This window comes from Populus nigra, chromosome 1 (assembly GCF_951802175.1).
Source record: "Populus nigra chromosome 1, ddPopNigr1.1, whole genome shotgun sequence".
NCBI lineage: Eukaryota > Viridiplantae > Streptophyta > Magnoliopsida > Malpighiales > Salicaceae > Populus > Populus nigra.
The window spans coordinates 14121940-14137426 of record NC_084852.1 but is presented as its reverse complement, the minus strand read 5'-3'; the positions used below and the strand labels follow the sequence as shown (position 1 = coordinate 14137426).

The following is a 15487-nucleotide window of genomic DNA, read 5'->3' as shown; positions in this document are numbered from 1 at the left end:
TTAAAGTTTAATGGACCCCGCTATACTATAATTTTTCCACGAACGACATGGCACTCATGTAACGGAACGACAAGTTGGCCAAAAGGATTCAAAATTAAGCTGCAGCCAGCAGGTCACCAGAGTCTACAAAGTCCGTACTCTAAACCCAGAGATCCAGTGAAGGGAAGAAAACCGATTAAAAAAAGAAAGAGAAGAGGCAGAAAAGCATGAGAGGCAGCGATGGGATCTTGGGGATGAAAGGAGGGGAAAGAAATAGCAGTGAAAAATGGGTAAAGAGACGAGAGAGATGGTTAGTAATACTTGGTATAGTCCTTCACGCAGTTTATATGCTAAGCATATTCGATATCTACTTCAAGACCCCAATTGTTCATGGCATGCATCCTGTCAAGCCTCGCTTCAAGGACCCTCCTGCTAAACGTCTTGTTCTCTTAGTTGGTAAAAAAAGCAATTTGTGTTTTGTTTTCGAAGAACTCTCACCTTTAGTTGTATCCTGATAGTGATACTAATTTTTGTCAGCGGATGGTTTACGAGCTGATAAGTTTTTTGAGCCCGATTCGGAGGGTAATCACAGAGCTCCATTTCTGAGGAATATTATTAAAAACCGAGGTAGATGGGGGGTGTCTCATGCCCGCCCTCCCACGGAATCAAGGCCCGGACACGTTTCTATAATTGCTGGTTTCTACGAGGATCCTAGTGCTGTCACAAAAGGTGGATTTAGTTACTGCTATCAATCGATTTTGAATATATTTTCTGCATTTCACCTTCCATTGATGATTTGGTATTGATTTACATTTGCAGGATGGAAAGCTAATCCAGTTGAATTTGATTCAGTCTTCAACCAAAGCAGGCATACATTTGCCTATGGTAGCCCCGATATTGTTCCAATATTCTGCGGTGCCCTGCCACACAGCACATGGAAAACCTACCCTCATGAATTTGAAGACTTCGCAACTGGTTTGTCTCAACCTCTACACAAATTAATCAATTCATTTATTGTCTGAACTCTCAAACGGGAAAGCTCATTAGCAATAAATATAATATTATGAATCAAGCTGTTTTTACCTCTTGTCCAACGTTTTATCAATACAATAGTGTCAATGCAGATGCTTCCTTTTTGGATGAGTGGTCTTTTGATCAATTTCAGAGCCTTCTGAATAGGTCTACCCAGGACCCAGAGTTGAAGGAGTTACTTCTACAGGATAATCTTGTTATATTTCTGCATTTACTTGGCTGTGATTCAAATGGTCATGCACATCGCCCCTTTTCTTCCATTTATCTCAATAATGTCAAAGTTGTGGACCACATTGCGGAACGAGTTTATTCTCTCCTTGAAAATTACTACAAGGACAATCGCACATCATATATATTTACAGCCGATCATGGAATGAGTGACAAAGGTTGGTACTATCTTGTATTTCTGCTTGAGAGTTTTCTCTGCTTCATTGCAATTCATCAGTTTCTGTGTTTTCCGACCGTTTACATGGTAATTTCGTGAATGATTGTGGACTTATTCGTATGTGAATGGACTGAGCTGGTTTCCAATAACTTCACCAAATTCATGTCAGGGCCATAATTCAAAGTGTGACTTCCAAGGCCTAAATTCCACATGATTAAGATGCTTTCTGATTTTCTGTCCATATGCTACTTTATACCCTTTGGTTGGGTCATTTTTCATCTCAAAGAATTCTGTTTATGGTGCCCTTCCGAGTTACAGATGCTGACATGCTATGGTTCTACCCAGGTAGTCATGGAGATGGGCATCCTTCGAATACGGATACTCCCCTTGTTGTCTGGGGGGCAGGTGTCAAATATCCCAAGCCAATCTCCAGTAGCAACAATTCTGATCATGGTGTTTTTGTTGATGAACATGCACATGACATGCCAACTCCTGTAGACTGGGGCTTGAATGGCATTGAAAGGGTGGATGTGAATCAAGCTGATATTGCACCCCTCATGGTTTCACATTTTCCTCTTTGAAATGTCATGTTTGAGCATTATTTAATTCTTTATATCTCCTTGTTTGTTACCTGTCTGATATACTGATCATCTTTTCTGCCAGTCAACACTTCTTGGCCTGCCCTGTCCTGTAAACTCAGTTGGAAATCTGCCGCTTGGTTATGTGGATATGATTGAGGTCAGCATGCCTTAAATGAGTGATGATGAAAATAAGTCATTGTTATCTTAAGGGTGCTAGAATGTTATTTTTGCATTGGATGCATTATGGTATAGATTGAAACCATAGTGACTGCAAGTGAATAGAAAAGTGAAGGATGTTATTTATTTGCTATAATTTCCAGGGAGAAGAATGCAGCATCATTTATGAGAATTTCATTTATGAATTGAACTTGTCAAACTAAATACAACACTTAAATTGACATTTTCTACTTCTAAAATCCAGGCTGAAGAAGTTGAAGCTGTTCTAGCTAATACAAAGCAAATCCTCAACCAGTTTCTTTGCAAATCAAGTATCCTTTATCAGTTTTACTTGTCATTGACATTACAAGCACATTGCATGCAGCCTTAAACGCAATATCTTTCAGTTCTTACCAAAAACTCAAAATATTTGTGTGCTTTTGGTAATTAGGAGTGCATTTTTTTTTGGTTCAGTGTCATGCATTTTATATTCAGATATACAATGCAAAATGATGAGGAGTGAAGAAAGACAAAAATGTGAATTAATATTTGATTATTTAAGGATTTTATTTATTTAGAATTTTATTGTTATTCAGGAATATTAGTATTTATTATTTATTGGATAAAATAAGAATGTAGTAGATTTATTATTTTGGTAGGTTTTCCTATTCAGATTACGATTTTACTTTTTCTACTGTTATTGGGATTTACTTTTTGTATTTCTATTTGTTTAGATTCCAACAACCCTACCTAGAAATTCAAGTAATGCTATGAATACTGATGGATCAAATAAATAGAGTTTTATGGAGAATTGTTTCTCCTAATTGTTTGTCCTTGTGTTCTTGATGGTGGTTTTACATCAAAAGAAAAATACAAACTAACATTTGAAAGTAATTGAACCAGTTTTTCCCAAAGTGTTTTGGTTTGGTTTTCTGTTACTATCAAACTAAAGAAATTTTGAATATGTTATTTTGCATCACAAAAAGCAGGTAGCTTATGCTTGTTTTCTGAATCTTCTTTTCAGTTACCTTGATTTTGAACTTTGAAATGCAATGCAGTGCCATGATGGTAATTAAATGGCCTCAAATCTCTTCGTGTTTTTTTTTTCCTTTTTAATGGGATACAGCTTTGGCTTTTGAACTGAGTTTGTTTCCTTCATCTGTTGTATTGTTTCCATGTGCACCCATACTTTTCTAGTTTGTATATAGTAACACTTCTCTAATTACGTATCAGTACAACTTTTAATAGACTGTGTCCTAGTTAGTTTTGTGCTCATGGCATTTTAGAAAAAATATATACTTGGAAAAAAGAAGAAAAAAAACAATTGGTTGATTCTTCTCAGTTTGAATATTTCGAAACCAACTAGTTAGAAGTTTATTTGAATGAAATTTTGCTTCTTGTACTTTGATCCCAAATTACTAAAATAACCAAACTGAAGTTGTAAAATTCATCTGTTGCTGAAACTTATTGAACAGTCCCCTGCAAAACTTTATAATCTGTGCTGTCCATAGTATCTTCAACATATAGTCCTTAGGTGCTTGCAAAAAATTGTCCAATGGTGTAATTGAGTTTGATATGTGATTTCTTAACAAACTTAGAAATAAAACAGTCAAACTCCTTATATTTCAAGCCTTTTAAACTACTGGCTCATCATTCTGCTGCATTAGAACACATCGAGTATCTAATATCTATCAGAGACTATGGAAGTGCAATGATGCTGGCTCAGAACCTCAGAACCTTGGCTCTCAAAGGACTTCAATATTTTCAAACCTATGATTGGCTTATGCTGATGACTGTAATTACTCTTGGGTACATTGGTTGGATAATCTGTCTTCTTCTCCATATTCTGCAATCTTACACTTCACTGGCAGATGTATTTAAGAATCCTCATGATGCATGGCAGAGAAATAATAAAACGAAGGTAATATCTAAAAAAGCTTAACCTCTTATAAAGTGTATGTTATGTTAAAAGAATAAGAGAAAATGATGAATATTTCTTGTTTCATTTCCGTTGGCTTGTTTATCAATCCTAATATCACTATTTTCATCACTACTTGGCTAGCAAAGGAAGTTTGTTTGTTTGATATCAATGGTTTTTCATCAAGAATGCAATAATCCTTGAACATTAAACACTCTGGGTTCTTGGTCATTTTTCAGCCTGTTTCCCTGTCGATGATGCTAGCTGAAAAATGTTTTTGAATGGTCACAAGCATTTCAGTGGAGAAAATAGAAGATATTGTTTTTTGTTATCTTAATTCCCGGAAAGATGTAAATATACCTAATAATAATAATATACATTAATGTCAGCACAAAACTGAACGAGAGAAGAAATGCAGTCATCATTCGTCATCCCTCTTTTCTTATCTTCGTGATCATTTTTTTTTCAACTTCAAATGTTGAAAACACTTTCCTCTTCTTATTTGATAATGGGTATTATGGTCTGCAAGTCTTATTCCAACATGTGGTTTTTGTTGCATTATTCTGTCTTCCCCTCACTAAATTTCTTGTTTTTGTTGCAAGGCTCTCTAGTGGGATCTATTTATGCTAAGTGTTGGTTTAACTGTCACTAAGTTTTGTTTCTTGAGATTATGCATTATGTTTCTGGCTTATCAAATTCATTTTAGCAGGTATATCTGTTTGGATGTCTGTTGACGGGAGCGATTTCTGTTTTATTATTCATGGAGAACTCTCCTCCCTTGTACCATGCATACTTTTCCATGACAGTTTTTCTGTGGACCCAGATAGTGGGTGAATACCAGTTTATAAAAACTTTGTGCCGATGGTTAAGTTGGGGAAAGTATAATTATATAATTAAGATTTTGGCTGCTTCTGCTGTATCAATATTCATCCTTGAATTCCTGGTAAGGGCATCAATCATGCTATTTCCTATCTAACCATGTGTAGGTCGTAAGTTTAGTTTTCTGAGGCTACATTATTTGTATTTTGTTCAGGTGAATAGTTTCACAGAGAGGAAGCTCTACACATGGTGTTTTTTTATTATGGGGATTATAGCTGCTTTTTATCTTTTTCATGCAATTCCCTGGAGATCTGGGATACCGATTTATGTCTGCTGTGCGTGCTGGTTTCTGTCTGTTTTTACTTTGATGCCAGCAGACATTCCTGATAATAATGGACTAGTGTAAGCCCTTTTGAGTTTGTTCATTTGGTTGGTTAGTTATGCAGTCTTGCTTTGGTCAAAATGTTTTCAAAGGAATTATAACATTATCTGCATATCAATAATCTTTGAGTCATGTCTAAAATTTGTCTCCTTTGATTTCCTTGATGATTAATTATTGTAGTGGAAAAGAGGGGTGAACTTCTATATTGATATGATGGTAAAGTTCCTGCAATTTTGATAAACAAATGTTCTTATTAATGATAAGCTTATAGTTGAACATAAATTCTGTATTGAAATTCCTATTGCAATCAACAATTCTGATTTTACTATCAAAAGGAAAAAAATTATCTCCAAAGACTTCTGCTCAATATGAGTAATGTAAATGTATCAAACATGTCTTTTGATTGATTGTCTACAATGTCAGAAAAGTCTTAAAAATTGAAACGTGTGAAAAATTGAAAAATGGTAAATCATTTTTATCAGGTTTATTACTTTCATTTGAGGTGGTCATGCTGTATGAATGTTAATCACCGTGTATGTAGGATTGCGAGTGGAGCTATTATTGTCATTATAGGAGCAGCTGCAAGGTGGCTAGATCAGCATTCTGAAGGGAATAAGTATTGGCTGCGGATCTGCTACCACAAAATGGAGAAACCCAGGTCCCCAGTTCTATTTTTCTTGCAGGTATAACATGTCTTTAATTTTTTTTTGAAACAGATGTTCCATAATTCAATTGCCTAACATCTCTGAAGGTCATCTCATGTTTTACATGAAAAATAGGTTCTTTTGGTTGGATTATCATCAGCGATGGTGTCAATATCAACATCTCACAGAAAAGAGAAACAAGAATTGCATGCCATACACCAGTTAATAAATTGGTCTATAGCCGGTATATTTTTGACTCATTTCTGCTTTTCTCTAGTGTTATTTAGGCTTTTGTGTAAAGTTTCTTGAAATTTGTATGCAAAAATTCCATTTTCCTTTATCGTTTTTTTAAAAACACAATATCCTTCTTACAACTCAACCCCTACCAATTATTATGGTGTTTTCTCCTCCTTTGAATATATAATGTATGTTCATAACTCAAGCCTCTGTGTTTACCTAGGGAAAAGTTTGTATCACAGAGCCAATGTGTTTTAATGTCATCTACGGTTATTTGTTAGTGAATGATCTACATTTGCTGGTGACGACTCATGTATAGGGAACATCAAACCCAACTCCCTATGTATAATACATATCAGTTTTCTTTTTATTGCCTTGTATAAAGGTAAAGGCTGTGATGCCATACTTAAACCATTTAAATGACATGTCATTTGTTCTTGGAATTGTCTTATTACAGGTTTCTCAATGGTTCTCCCACTTTTCTCGGAGAAGAGCCTCTTATCACGGCTGACTTCTATATTTCTTGGTTTTGCACCCACATTCCTGCTTCTATCTATTGGGTATGTCCAAAGATTTTCAGCTTCAATTCTAATTTAGCACTTATGTTATATGCAAAAAGTTAAAATACACATTTATGATTTTCTTTCACTGGGTGCTTTTTCTTGAAATCCAAGCAGATATGAAGCTGTCTTTTATGGTGCACTTGCTCTTGTGCTTGTGGCATGGATTCTATTTGAGAACACAATTCTCCATTTGACTAAGGTCGCGAAATTGTCAGCTTCCATGAAAAGAACTGGTGAAAAAACCATGCTTGAAAATGATGTTAGATACTTGCAGCTTTCTGATGTGAGAATTCCATTAATTTTTGTAAGTCTCATCCCATTTCACCTTGACAATTTCTTCCATAATTGAGATTGATATGGTGAATAAACATGAAGTAGATATTCCAATTCATGCAATGTGTATGGTATGATACCATATATGCTCATTGTGAATATCTTAAATCCTTATAATTCCTCGAATTATGTTTATTGATTTAAGCAAAGCCCTTAACAATTAGTATACAACAATTGAGATTTAGTTTATGGGTTTAATTTAGAGCGGTGCATAATTTGTTGGAATGTAGTAGATTAGTGAAGTTGGTGCTTTCCTTAGAATTTATTTTATTATTTCTCATATTAGGGGTATTTAATTAATTTAGGTCATTTGGTTAGCATTTGACTTTTTGAATATTTTTCTTGGAGGTTAAGTTGTTTTGCTTGGTGATCAAGACTAGTGAATCCTCTTGCTATTAGGATCTAGAGCCTAAACTAGTATAAATAGGCCGACATGGTTATTTCAAAGAATTTATCAATTTATTTAGATTTTAGAGGTTTCTTGGTGAACTCTAAACCATGTTTATCCTTTTCCAACTTCAATATTATTCATGTTTTAGCCTTTATTTTCCTTTATTTGCTGTTTGGATTGTTATCCTCTTCCCACACTACACAAATTGGCAGCAGAGCAAGGCAAAAATGGTTAATCTTTTCGTACACCCCTATACTCTTAATATTCTTAAAAGATCCCACCACAATTTTGTATAAATATCAACCTTAGACATTACATTTAAACCATTGTTACCCTCTTTTATCAGTTGGTGTTATTGACATGTGACTTGTGTCATGTGGCTATAACATGGAATTTTTCATTGATATACATTTGATTCTAAAATTTCTTGAAAATTCAATTTGATCCTTGTATTTTTTTTTCATTAATACTTTCATTGAAAGTTTTTTGGTCATTGTACTATACAGTAAATATAATTTAGTCCTTAAATGAATTTTTTTTTCCAATTAAGTTCGTGTCAAATTGTAAACTTGGTCAAAATTAGTTAAATAATTTAGATAGATTGATGTATTTTGAAGTGTTATTACTTTGATTTTGACTTTTTTTCTCATATTATCATACATATATTATTTTTAAGAAAACTTTGTTTCCCATGGTATCATATATCTATTTCAAGAATTGTTTTTCTTTTATTTTTTTATAATTTGTCTTGATTTTTTAGGTTTAAATTAGAAAAAATAAATCAATAATTTTTTTTTTATAATGATAGATAACAAAAGGTTTATTTTTTAACTGGGTATGAAAGCAAAAGCTCAAAGAGATCAGCCTTTCACTTTAGGGTTATCATATTGATCAATGACAAATCAGTCTTTTAACATTTTAGATGCACAATGAAATGACTTAAATACCTTTAAAAGGAAAAAAACTAAAACTATGGTCTAAGGGCTTTTAGGTCTTTTAATGCTTTGATTGCACGATGAAATGACTACTTTGCTCTTAAAAGATAAAAAATTATAACTGATGTCCATGAGCTTTTTCATATTTTCATCATTTTTTTTAGTTATAATTAATTTGAATGAGAGACAATTTAGTCTTTTAAAAAATATAAATATAATTAAAAAACTAAAAGTAATTGGCTCGTGCAACGAGTGAGAGGTGTCCACGCTCTTTGAGAGCGTGCGGCGTTTCCTAACAATCAAACACTATCTTCCTCGATGGCTTGGATGCATTGCGTCATCCTTTTCCTAGTGGTTAGGCACTTATGCATGATAGAGCAGCGGTTGGGTTGCGATGAATTGTTTTTCTTTTCCGTGCCTTGGATTTTGTGCTAGCTCTTTCAAAAATTAAATGTGTCTTGTTAGTTTGTATTTGTATCAATTTTAGTCTCAATTCTTATGATTGTTGATTGTTATTTGATTTGCTTTTAATGTTTTTTTAATTTGATTTATTTTTTCAATTTCGTCTCTCAGTATTTATTTCATTTAATTTTCGTATTCAATTGGTATTTATTTCATTTAATTTTCGTATTCAATTGGATCCTTCTTATTATTTTGATTGCTAGTTTTTTTAATCTTTTTCTTGATTTATTTGTTTTTCAATTTAGTCTCTTAGCATTTTATTTCATTTAATTATTTTTACCCAATTTGGTTCTCATTTTTTTTATTGCTATTTTTTTTTGTATTTTTATCATTTTCTTGATTTGTTTTTCAATTTAGTCCCTCATTATTTTCATGAATTTGATTTTTATACTAGATTTGGTCTTGATTGTTTTGATTGCTATTTGTTTTGTTTTTAATTTTGGATGATTAAAAATCTTGCTTCATGGTTTTTCCATGTTTGCCTTCTATGAGGCAATTTAATCTCATGACTCGAGTCATAAGTTCTGAAGTTAGCCATTTGACTTCATTTTATATAGTTTTTTTTTTTTAATTTTATCTTTCAATATTAAGTTATTGGGTCTTGAGCTTTATTGTTTTTTTTGTTTTTTTTCCTATGGGGTTTTCCCGATCTAAAATCCCGGGAGGTAAGTTAGTCAAGTTAACCCGGGTTAACTCGGATTTTCAAATTAATTCTTTTTTTCAGTTTTGTCTTTCATCATTTAGTTTGCTTGAGAGTTGCCATTGTTTTATTCAATTTCTTTTGTGCGGGTTATCCCAGTCTCATAATTGAGTATGAATTTGGCATATTGACTCGAGATATTTTTTGTTCATTTCTTAAAATTGATTTTTTTTAATTGAACTTCAGATTTCTTTTATTTTTCTCTTTATGAGATTATCCCGTTCTTGTTTAATTTTTGCTTTGTTATCAATTAAAAATTGTTGAGAACTTTTAAAAATATTTAGAAGGTATTTTTTCATAATATTGGCTAGTGTTTATTTTTTTTTATTAGTCATTGATATTTTTTTCTTGATTTTTTTATTATCGTTGTTTTTTTAATCATATTATTAAATTAACCAAGATTATAATTCCCATATTTTTCCTGCGCTTTTAAAAATGCTATCATCGCTTGGGCATCATTTTTTATGTTAGGAGAAATATGACTCAACCTGTGGCGTAACGCAAACCATCTATCTAAAAATTCTAAACCGCCTTACCTTGTCCATCAACTTATTTGTTTTTATAATTTTGATCAAGTTTATGATTCATCATATAGAAACTTAATGAATTAAATTGTATTTATTGTAAAATATGATGATCGAAAAATTTCAATCAAGTACTTGTTTGTAAAACAAATGAAATATTGAGACCAAAGTAAATTTTCAAGAAATTTTAAGGACCAAAATATATATTAGCAAAAATTTCATGCTATGACCATGCTTGTGACATGTTTCAAATTTGAACTGTGTTAGTGACACCAACTAATGAAAATATATAACACAGATGAAAACATAATGTGCATGATTGATATTAAGATAACAAAATAATTGAGGGATCTTTTAACAAAAGAATCGAGTACAAAGCATTAAACCTGAGCAATAAGATCTGCAAATTGTGATGTGGTTTTCAACTCTTAACTATGGTAGGATGTGTTGGAGAAAGATAGTTGAAGTGTAGCAAGAATGACAAGATACTTTATATGTTGGGAAAGAAATAGTTATGGGCTGGAATCTTTTGTCAATCTATGATGAAGTGGATGTGGATTGGGATTCTCAACCAATATTTGATGTTCACTTGGATGATGATCTTACAATGCTGACAACATTGATAATGATGTTGCCACTAGAATACTAAGTTGAGTGCAAATAGGACATCACGATTGTTTAACAAAAGAAATTTGTTGATTTGCACTATGACGATCCTTTTGGTTCTAGTGTGATATTACCCTGAAAGTAGAATCAGCAATCGACATTTGATTGTAACACATGTTAACGAAACAAGTTTAAGCTTTGTAGTTCATTACTTTGAGATAGATGGAAGAGAAATAAGTTGCGAGTAGATGTTTCTCATACAATGGGTAACTAAAGCTAATTTTTAGAGCTGTTGTAAACTTTAAGCAAAGAAAAGAGGGATTAATGAGTCTTGATTTGACACCTATGATATCAGGACACTAGTGGTTTTGACTCAAAAGATGAGTTTCTTCCAACCTAAAAAGAATGACATAGGAGCTTTCCTTATAGTTTTTTTTTTTTTTTTTCTGATATTAGGTTTATTTAATTAATTTAAGGTCATGTGATTAGGAGGTGACTTTTTAATTATTTTTCTTGGAGGTGAAGTTGTTTTGCTTGGAGACCAAGACTGGTGAATCCTTTTCTCACAAGTATTTAGGGCTTCAATTAGTTTATATCGCTGCTAAGGTTATTTATGAAGACATTCTATCTTATTTTATCAGTTTATTTAGATTTTAGGGGTTTCTTGGTGGACCCTAAACCTTGTTATCTTGTTCCAACTTCAATATGCTTTATTTTCTAGCCTTTCTTTCACTGTATTTTCTGTTTCATATTGTTTTCCTCTACCCTGCATTGATTAAAAGTTTAGGGGAGTTTCCTCCATTGTTTGTTTTTGGTATGTTAAACGAAAACAGTGTAAGATGCAGAAAGCTGAGAGGTGCAACAAAAAGAAAAGAATGACAAGAGAGGAGTTTACTGTGCTTTTATTAAAGGAAATGTAAAATTGTTTAAAGATTTCTGATTTTTAATGAATGTGAATAGCTTAACTGTGGTATTTTTTTCATTGAGAAACTTTATTATTTTACTGGTTGATAATCTAAGCGGTGATGAAATTTATATGGCCTTGATGGTTTGCACTTTTCAGCTGATTTTGTTTAATGTTGCTTTCTTTGGGACTGGAAATTTTGCAAGTATTGCAAGTTTTGAGATTTCATCGGTGTACCGGTTTATTACTGTCTTCAGTGTAAGTGAAGTTCAACTTCAAACTCTTGAAGTACATGCTGATTTACAGTTTAAAATCAGTTATTGAATTGATATGATTTCCTCTTAATTGCAGCCTTTTTTGATGGCCACGCTTCTTATCTTCAAACTATTCATACCATTTATGCTTGTCATGTAAGTTTTTTAAAATGTGATAGCTGTTTACTTCACAAGATTAAATTAAATAAAGGTCTCAGTCATCTCACCAAAACTTCATTTTTTGATTGGCAATAGCATGCCTAAAAGATAACAATTCTGCAATAGCATCATCATATACTGGGTCTTTTTTCCAGCACAATAATGTGCATTCCATGCACTTCAAAATGCTACAGAGATTTGGCCACACCAATAGAATTCCCATTGTAGGGTATGAATCCAAGCCCTGACTTTGGAGATTCAGCTACTCCCCTATAGAGATTTTTGCCATTTGTAGTATGCTGATTGATTTCTAGAGCATTATAAATAGGCAATCAAATCTTTATGGGATTCCGCTGCTCTTTTGATTGTTATTTCTGCGTGTTCTGAATTCAAATGCAGATGTGTATTCAGTGCTATAACCAAACTACTTCAAGTTCCACGGGTTGGATGCTATTTCCTTGTTATCCTATTTTCAGATGTGATGACCATCCACTTTTTCTTCTTGGTATGATCATCTTCTACTCTTTAAATAACATTTTATTATTTTTCTTAAACTCGTCCTTATAATTTTTTCCCCTGAATTCCATCATATACTGCATGATTTGTTAGTAATGGAGTCATGTCAATCACGTCATTAGCTACGTGGACTTGTCCCAAAAGTTGTGTTTTGCTCCTGTCTTAGGATAAATGAAATAGGAACTTGATTGGTTGGGGCCAATTTTTGTCCCTCCAAAATGGAGCACGAGAGACATGTCTTGAGGACAGTTTAAGTGAATTATTTTTTTAATAATGTCTCTTTAAACATTTCCCATCTCTACCCTATCTTCAAATCTGAACCATTTAATTTACATGAGTTAATTCCCATCATTGGATTTGAAAACTCAAAGATCTAAAAGAAAAAATGTATAAAAGTATGAAAAGTAGTAAGAAGAAAAGGGAGAGAGGGAGAGACATAATCTAGCCAGTTTTTACTATCATCAAATGAAAGCTCTCATCTCAATGAATTCATAGACAAATTATACAATTTCATCAAGGGGTTTCGGAGATGTGGATTTGAAGTTTTTGATCTAAAAACTTAATAATTGAATTTTTGTGTTGTTTGATTGTTTGAAAACATGTTTTGTGGTTTTGATTTATGTTTATGAGATTGATGAAAGTGTTGTAATATGTTTATTTGTTGAAAAATACATGAAATTGCATTTTTATTGGAATCCAACATCCTTAATCCATCCCAATTCCATATACTTAAACTCTCTCCTTCTCCAACCCGAGCTCACATTGAATACTTAGCTGGATGCTAAATCAAATCTGTACTGGATATTATGGTAATAGGCTAAACAAATTGTACAAGGATGGCATTGAGAAAAAAACAAAAAAAGAGTACAGGTACAAAGTTTGACCCAATGAGGTTATGGTCACATTGATCTTCCTTTTGAACTCGTTGAAAATGTTACTTTTTGGCAACTTGCTAGAAGACGGCTAGGTTTTTTCTTGATCTTTCATAGAAATTTCAAAATCATAATTTATAATAGTCATCTTAATCTTGTGATAATTTAATTGTAGAATATTAATTTTATTTCATTTAATTTATAATTGTCATGAAAAAGTTGTATTGCTATATAAAAAAATCTTTATATTATATTTATAATAAAAATTAAATTTATAACACTAAGTACGAAAATTTAAGAGAAAAATAATTTTAATCTTTTACAATTGCTAAAAAGTGGGAAAATTGTGTTCATGTTTTTCTTCATATAAATAACATAAGAAAAACTTGTAAAGAAAAACCGTGAAAAATCTCTGAAATGTATTTTTCACAAACAAATTTAAAAATTTGGAAAAATGGATGGAGAAATATTGCATTTGAACAGGAAGTTCCATTTTTTTTTTCTAACTGAAATTGAAGTATTACTATCTGAATAGATTTATACTGTTTTAGAGAATTGGGCATTAAGAAACACAACCAATATGTTAATCTCTTTCTGGGCAACTTATAAATTTATGTTTTTGATGAGAAACAGGTCAGAAATACAGGCAGCTGGATGGAAATTGGTAACAGCATCAGCCATTTTGGGATCGTGAGTGCCCAAGTTGTGTTTGTGCTGTTACTTTTTGCACTCACAAACACATACACAAAAGACATCCAAATTGGATCAGCTGGCTCGTCATCTCAGAAAGCAGCTTAACCCTCAAAGTGCTAATTAAGAAATCACTTTTAGCAACAAGGTTTACTGCAAGGTGATTTTGTTGCACTCGTATGACAGCTTTAATGGATTAAGAACAGCTACGTTGTTTCATTCTTTTTGGTCATTGATTCATCTGAATTCCAATGCTTCTTGTGCATACAAACGAGCTATTGACCTTTTGGGGATTTTCCAAGTTCCTTCCAGTTCCATTATACAAAAGTAAAGCTAAATTTTGATACCGGTCTTACCTAGACAGGTGAGTTTACCATTATCCCTTTGTACTGATTTTTAACTGATGAATATGCCACTGAAGAACTTTGAATGACTACTTAAGACACTAGCTAATTGCTTACTCTTTCACTGTCCTCTGATTCTTCCCTTCCCTTCCTCTCTTATATTTTTCCCCGGTTCTGGTATATATCGTTGTCCTTGAACGTCTCGGAGCAAAATATCATTTGCATTTGGAACTTGGAACTTGGAACTTGGAACATTACTTATTTATTTTGGACTTTTAACTGTTTGAGGGACAAGCCAAGAGTTTGTTCCGGGCGAGGTGTTCGAAGCTTTATCTATTCCAACTTGCTTCGGAGAAGGCATAAATTTGTATGTTCGGCTGTCAAATTTTCTTGGAGACGCAATTTCTCAATGTGATCTTTGGAGATGTACTTGTTTTATTTTCATTCTAAACGTCTTTGTATGTATAAAATACAAGTAGGAACCTAGAAATGGTGCTTAAAGGGAGAATGCCAGGTAAGGTCGTTGGAATTAACTTGAAATATTTTTTTTAAAAAAAAATGTAAAAGTGAGTTTTCCAGGGAGTTCTTCTAATTTTTCTAAGTGCCGGTGTAATGTATTAATGATGTGGTTATTTTTAAGAATTACCAATAATTAAAGACCGATAAAAATATTTATCTTGAAAGAGTTGCAATCCAAGCCCACTCCCTTCTTTCTCCTCCATTTTTTTTCTTAATGGAGCTTGATTGGTTTAATGGAGCGAGTAAAGGATTGCAGCTTGTGTATAGAAAGAGTGGATAAGTTCAAAAGGCATACGAGTAGTAGATTCAAGAGTGTGTGGATGGAGAAGTGAGATCCAGAAGAAAGAGGGAGGTGCAAGATGAAGACAAGTCGACAAGGTAAATGAGTAGTGGATCCAAGAGTGAGCGTGTAGATAGAGAAGTGAGATTCAGAAGAAAAGAAAAGAAAAAAACAACAGAGAGATACCGCATATGAAGAAGAAAAGAGCTCTTCATAAAGGAGATGAAAAACAACCAAAGAGTCCTGGTACAAAAGAAGGGAGCAGCCTGGGTAAAGAATAAGCAATAGAGAGTTTTCACCAT

General features: G+C 32.8%; 1 protein-coding gene across 2 annotated transcripts; it reads left to right on the top strand.

Moving 5' to 3' along the window:
• Positions 1-105: 105 nt before the first annotated feature.
• LOC133670751 (GPI ethanolamine phosphate transferase 1) lies at positions 106-14505 on the top strand. Of its 2 annotated transcripts, XM_062091349.1 has the most exons (18): positions 109-435; positions 517-708; positions 799-954; positions 1104-1397; positions 1742-1956; positions 2060-2134; positions 2399-2465; positions 3732-4054; positions 4761-4994; positions 5085-5272; positions 5794-5935; positions 6032-6140; positions 6591-6693; positions 6811-7000; positions 11711-11809; positions 11903-11961; positions 12364-12469; positions 13986-14505. In XM_062091349.1, exons 1-18 carry the CDS (start codon positions 207-209, stop codon positions 14148-14150), a joined length of 2946 nt encoding a protein of 981 aa, XP_061947333.1. In that variant the 5' UTR covers positions 109-206; the 3' UTR covers positions 14151-14505. The 2 variants fall into 2 exon arrangements, 1 of the variants encoding a protein (XP_061947333.1); XR_009834156.1 differs by lacking the exon at positions 13986-14505 and having other exon boundaries at positions 106-435; positions 11758-11809; positions 12364-12445.
• The last annotated feature ends 982 nt before the right edge of the window (positions 14506-15487 follow it).